The sequence below is a fragment of the Mustelus asterias genome, chromosome 22 (genome assembly GCF_964213995.1).
Source record: "Mustelus asterias chromosome 22, sMusAst1.hap1.1, whole genome shotgun sequence".
In the NCBI taxonomy this organism is placed as follows: Eukaryota; Metazoa; Chordata; class Chondrichthyes; order Carcharhiniformes; family Triakidae; genus Mustelus; species Mustelus asterias.
This window is the reverse complement of record NC_135822.1, coordinates 37,293,258-37,299,590: the sequence shown is the minus strand read 5'-3', so window position 1 is coordinate 37,299,590 and position 6,333 is coordinate 37,293,258. Positions and strand designations below refer to the sequence as shown.

At 44.1% G+C, this 6,333-nt stretch overlaps 1 protein-coding gene across 1 annotated transcript in view; it reads left to right on the top strand.

Moving 5' to 3' along the window:
• The first annotated feature begins 4,224 nt into the window (after positions 1 to 4,224).
• The window catches only part of sh2d5 (SH2 domain containing 5), a 73,592-nt gene continuing 71,483 nt past the window's right edge, over positions 4,225 to 6,333 (top strand). The window contains exon 1 of the mRNA XM_078238553.1: positions 4,225 to 4,533. Coding sequence (XP_078094679.1) covers positions 4,477 to 4,533 — 57 coding nt within the window. The 5' untranslated portion in view covers positions 4,225 to 4,476. The remainder of the gene's footprint in view (positions 4,534 to 6,333) is intronic.

Below are 6,333 nucleotides of genomic sequence, written 5' to 3'. Positions count from 1 at the left end.
TGCAAGACGTGCCGGATCATCGACATGGATGCCATCATCTCACGTGAGAACACCATCCACCAGGTACACGGTACATACACTTGCAACTTGGCCAACGTTGTCTACCTGATATGCGGCAGGAAAGGATGTCCCGAGGCATGGTACATTGGGGAGACCATGCAGACGCTACGACAACGGATGAATGAACACCGCTCGACAATCACCAGGCAAGATGTTCTCTTCCTGTTGGGGAACACTTCAGCGGTCATGGGCATTCGGCCTCTGATCTTCGGGTAAGCGTTCTCCAAGGCGGCCTTCATGACACATGACAACGCAGATTCGCTGAGCAGAGACTGATAGCCAGGTTCCGCACACATGAGGATGGCCTTAACCGAGATCTTGGGTTCATGTCACACTATCTGTAACCCCCACGACTTGTCTGGGCTTGCAAAATCTCATTAACTGTTCTGGCTGGAGACAATACACACCTTTTTAACCTGTACTTAACCCTTTCTCCACTCACATTGTCTGTACCTTTAAGACTTGATTACCTGTAAAGACTCGCATTCCAACCATTATTTTGTAAATTGAGTTTGTGTCTTTATATGCCTTGTTTGTGAACTGAAATCCCACTCACCTGATGAAGGAGCAGCGCTCCGAAAGCTAGTGGCTTTTGCTACCAAATAAACCTGTTGGACTTTAACCTGGTGTTGTGAGACTTCTTACTCTTTTGACTTCTCCATTGTTGCTAAATTATCAGATTGCTTATTTGGCATCCAGTATCCGATGAACAGAAATTTCTCCCAATTAAATATTGGGAAGACTGAAGGCATTATTTTTAATTCCCACTCCAAACTACATCCCTTTCCCTGGCAATAGCCTGAGATTAAGCCAGTCTGTTTGCAAACTTGTTGTCACATTTGATCCCAAGATGAGCTTCGTGCCATCATTAAGATTGCCTATTTCCACCTCCAGAACATGACCTGACTTTGTCACTGTCTCAGCTCATCTGCTGTTACAACTCTCATTCATGCCTTTGTTACCTCTAGACTTGACTGTTTCAAAGCACACCCGGGTGCGTTTACACATTCCACCCTCTAAAGATTACATCATCCAAAACTCAGCTGCCCTTTTCTTAACTCATCTCAAGTTCTGTTTCCCTATCACACCTTCGCTCGCTGATTCACACTGACCCCCAGTCAGGCAATGCTCATTCTTGCTTTCAAATCCCTCCATGGCCTTCCCTCTCTGCAACTTCCTCCAGTCACACAACTCTCTAAGATATTTGCACTCTTGTAATTCTGGCCTCTTGTGCATTCCCAATTGTTCCTCCAATTAATCCTCATCATGAAATTGGCAAAGACAGGCTTGATGATGTGTTCATAAAGTGTTTTCGGGACAGTTTCTTAAAACAATACATTCTGGAACTAACCATGGAACAGGCTATTTTAGACTTGATAATGAGGTATTGAGACAGGATTAATTAATAAACTCATAATAAAGATTCTCTTTGATGACAGCATGGTAGAATTTCTCATTCAGTTTGAGGATGAGAAACTGGCATCTGAAACTAGTGTCTTAAACTTAAATAAAGGCAATTACAAAGGAATGGAGACAGTTAGCTACAGTGGATAGGAAATATATGTCAAATGGAAAGACTATTGATATGCAGTGACAGACATTTAAGGAAATGTTTAATAATTCCCAACAACGACATATTCCATTGAGAAAGAAAGATTCTATAAGAAGGATGCATCCAGATGCAGTGTATTGTGGGAAAATGTGATTTGGTCCCGTTGGTATGAAGAATAGAACAGTAGAATGTTAATCACATGGAGATGCTTTGATACAAAGGGATCTGGATTTCCTTGCACATGATTCATAAAACGTGATCATGCAGGCACAGCAAGTAATTAGGAAGGCAAATGGAATGTTGGCCTTTATTGCTAGAAGGATGGAGCATATGTGTTGGGCTCCTCAATCAATGAGGATTGGGACGTTTTTAGAGTCTCCTCCTGGGATCAGTTTGTCCACCATCATTTACGACTGGATGTGGTAGAACTGCAGAGCTTTGATCTGATCCATTGCTTGTGATATCACTTTCACTATCATATGCTGTTTCTGCTGCTCCACATGCACAGATTCCTATGTTGAAGCTTCATCAGGTTGGCACCTATTTTTTACGTATACCTGGTGCTGATCCTGGCATGCTCTCCTGCACTTCCCATTGGCTTGATAATAATAGAGGGATATGCTGCTGTTGATGACCTACAGTGCCTCATAAGGCCCAGTTTTGAGCTCTGGATCTGTCCTGAATCTAATCCATTTAGCACAAAAGTAGGCAACACAATGGAGGGTATCCTTAGTGTGGAGATGGGATTTTGTTTCTATTGGGACTGTGCAATGGTCACTTCTACCAATACTGTGTTGGACAGGTGCATTTTGCGACAGGTAGACTGGTAAGGGCAAATTCAAGTAGGTGTTTCCCTCTTGATGGTTCTATCACTAGCTGCTGCAGGCCCAGTCTGGCAGATATGTCCTGATGTGGAGATGCCGGCGTTGGACTGGGGTAAACACAGTAAGAAGTTTAACAACACCAGGTTAAAGTCCAACAGGTTTATTTGGTAGCAAAATAATTTGGTAGCAAAATAACCTTGTGTGGCTTTTGCTACCAAATAAACCTGTTGGACTTTAACCTGGTGTTGTTAAACTTCTTAGATATGTCCTGACCAGTAGTATGCAACAAGACACTCTTACTGATGCACACTGAAGACCCAACACAGAGTATATTTTGTGCTTCTCAATGCTTCTCCTAGATGGTGTCTGATGGAGGAGTTCTGATTCATCAGCTGATGGAGGGCAGAAGGGATAATCTTCAGGTTTCCTCGCGCAGGTTTAACTTGATGCCATAAGACTTCATGGGGTCTGAAATCGATATTGAGGATTCCCAAGACCACTCCCACCCAACAACATGTCATTGCCACCAGCAGGGGATGGTGATGGAGGACTTTGGGAGATTGATGGTAAGGTTTATAAGACCTATGCTCAGATCTTTTACTTACAGTTGTTTGGTTCCTGTGCAAAAAATAACTCTGTTGGTCTGATCCAACCTGAAGATTCCCAGGGCCACCATTTTCAAATCAGGTGAATAGATTCTAATTACAAATCAGCCATGATTGAATTCAATGATAGGTGCTGGATGGTCTACTCCTGTTCATCTGACAGTCTCCAAACAGGCTATCCAAATGGGAAGCAATGCTAACAGTGCGGGTTCAACTCCCGTACTGGCTGAGGTTATTCATGAACCTTCTCAACCTTGCCCTTCGCCTGAGGTGTGGTGATTCTCAGGTTAAAATCACCACCAGTCAGCTGTCCCGCTTAAAAGGAGAGAGCAGCCCATGATTATCTGGGATTCTGGCGACTTTACCTTTATCCAAACCACATTTACTGCACCAGTAGAGATTTAACTTACAGGGAAATCAAGGCTCAGGACACTATAAATGTAGAAGGAAGTCGGAGAGTTGAAGTAAATGCAGATTGAGTGCTTGTGATGTAAAATCCAAGTTTTAAAGAATGTAATCTGTGAGGAAGGCAATTCAGCGGGAGGTAAAAAAAAACACAATTTTGAAGCGTTTGCAAAGAATGAGTGAGAAGAAAGTGTGAAGTGATTTCATTGGAGGAAGTGTGGCTTAGAGCCACATAAATTTACGAGGCGCGAGAGAGAGGACAATTCAGAGCAACAGTAACATATTGCTTAAAGAAAATAGATTATTTGCAATGGTGAGTTAGGGTAAGGGAGCAGCACAGGACATTATGAATGCAAAATGTAAGGTAGCAGCTATTAATTATTTAAAAAGTAAAAATCATAAAATTGCTGAAATAGGAAGGCTGGGTCCTCAAGTCTTTCTTTCTGAATGGAGCAGAGCCAATTAAGCCTTTAGGAGAATTCTGGTAGTTAGCTTGTTGCTGACAGACATTCCACAGGGTGGGCGATTGGATACTTTTGTTTTTTTTAAGTGTTTGGAATAACAATTCTCGGCAATGGAATGATCAAATATCCTAAAACTGAAAACGAAACTTTATGCACAACGTCAAGGTTTGAAGCCAGGATTTAGCAGCAGTGGGGGGGAGGCGCCTCCTTAACACTTCCCCACTCCCCTTTCGCTTGGGTCTGCACGTTGGGAGCTGTGGAAACAACACTGGCATGAAAGAGAACCATTTCCGGCACGGTACGCACGCCTCTGTGAGCATTGATGTCAACACAGACACTGTAGGGAGAGGAGGACCAGGTGAGGTTTCGCCCGTGGAAATCCAGCCGCTGTTTGGCACTCCATCCTCGGTACTTCAGACCTCGGAATCCTCTGCGGACCGGCGCTCGTCCTCACATCCACCCCCCGCCCCCCCCAAACTTGCTGCAAGTTCAAAGCCCTCGGAGTTGTCCGCACCATCACTGAACGGACCGCCCCCACCGTCTCCTGGGCTCAAGCGTCTGCCGTGATGGCCAAGAGCCGTTCTCCAGACAAGAAATCCAGAAGCAGGACCAAGTTCGTGGAGGTATGTACTGGTCGTTCTCACCAGAGCCTGTGTGAGCCTGAACTGTGTGTGCACTTCATCCGCCTTGTGTGTTGTTACATGGTCGCGGTGCATCAGGCTGTCCAGTGCGGAAATGCAACAAGAAACATCGGTGTGGATATTTCACATTACCCGTGTTTAATCTGCAATATGATGTACATTTTAACACGCAGGCAGCGGCTATTTTCGCTATCAACTTGATAAATGCATTAAAAAAAATCTCCTGTTTAACAACTGCCGAGAAAAAAATCCATGCATTAGCCAAATCAGGAGGTGAGATTCCCCTTTTTGCATTTGAGGTGGGGTTTGCATAGATTTGTCAGTCTCGCCCGTGTTCTGGCGCATTATGTCCTCCTCCACCGCCCCCCGCGCTTCTTTAAGTCGCGACATGTCATGAATGTTTCATGTCTTACAACATGCCCTCCCCACTGCACGTTACTCACATCCTGCGACTGAAAGGATAAGCACCAACAGTTTTCCAGTTCTGAGCATCCAAGAGAATGACGTGTCCGTCATGGAAAACTATCGAACTACCAAGAAAAATAGAGGATTTGCTACTGGAAGCTGTTCAGAAGGCTCTTTAAGACTAATCACATTTCCAGAGTTGAGTGCCCAGTTTGCTCTTGATACCATGGGGACGGACGCTTACTCACAGGGGGAGCCTTTCCCTCACTATTAAAGATGGGATCATCAGTTCCTCTCCCCATCACACTAAATGGATTAGAATTGGACATTGGTGACACTCGGGAACAAACAAAATTAGCATTTTTCAGCACAGGACGCCATTCATCCCATTGCATCCAAACCTGCTATACCATAAAGAGCCTCTATCCCTTGATTTTTCCCTATATACCTTTTTTAAACTTAAATTTTTGAATATTTATCCATTCCCCTTTTTTAAAGCTATTATGGAGTCAGCTCCCACCATTATTTCTGAGGAGACAATCGGTATTGCCTAAAAGAATAACCGCGCTCTCTTTATCCTGATGTTGATCTTAAATGTATGCCCTCCAATTACCAATTCACCAACAGTAGGAATAGTATTCCTAATTAACTTTTCAAAACCTTCCTCATCTTCAATATCAGACCTTCTACTAAAAGGAGCCCCAGTTTCTCACACATGTAATAGTGTGTTAGCTTTTATTCATGATGTGGAGATGCCGGCGTTGGACTGGGGTAAACACAGTAAGAAGTTTAACAACACCAGGTTAAAGTCCAACAGGTTTATTTGGTAGCAAAAGCCACACAAGCTTTCGAGGCTCTGAACCTGAAGAAGGGGCTCAGAGCCTCGAAAGCTTGTGTGGCTTTTGCTACCAAATAAACCTGTTGGACTTTAACCTGGTGTTGTTAAACTTCTTAGCTTTTATTAACAGGGGGTTGGAGTTTAAGAGCCGTGGGGTTATGCTGCAACTGTACAGGACCTCGGTGAGACCACATTTGGAATATTGTGTGCAGTTCTGGTCACCTCACTATAAGAAGGATGTGGAAGCGCTGGAAAGAGTGCAGAGGAGATTTACCAGGATGCTGCCTGGTTTGGAGGGTAGGTCTTATGAGGAAAGGTTGAGGGAGCTAGGGCTGTTCTCTCTGGAGCGGAGGAGGCTGAGGGGAGACTTAATAGAGGTTTATAAAATGATGAAGGGGATAGATAGAGTGAACGTTCAAAGACTATTTCCTCGGGTGGATGGAGCTATTACAAGGGGGCATAACTATAGGGTTCGTGGTGGGAGATACAGGAAGGATATCAGAGGTAGGTTCTTTACGCAGAGAGTGGTTGGGGTGTGG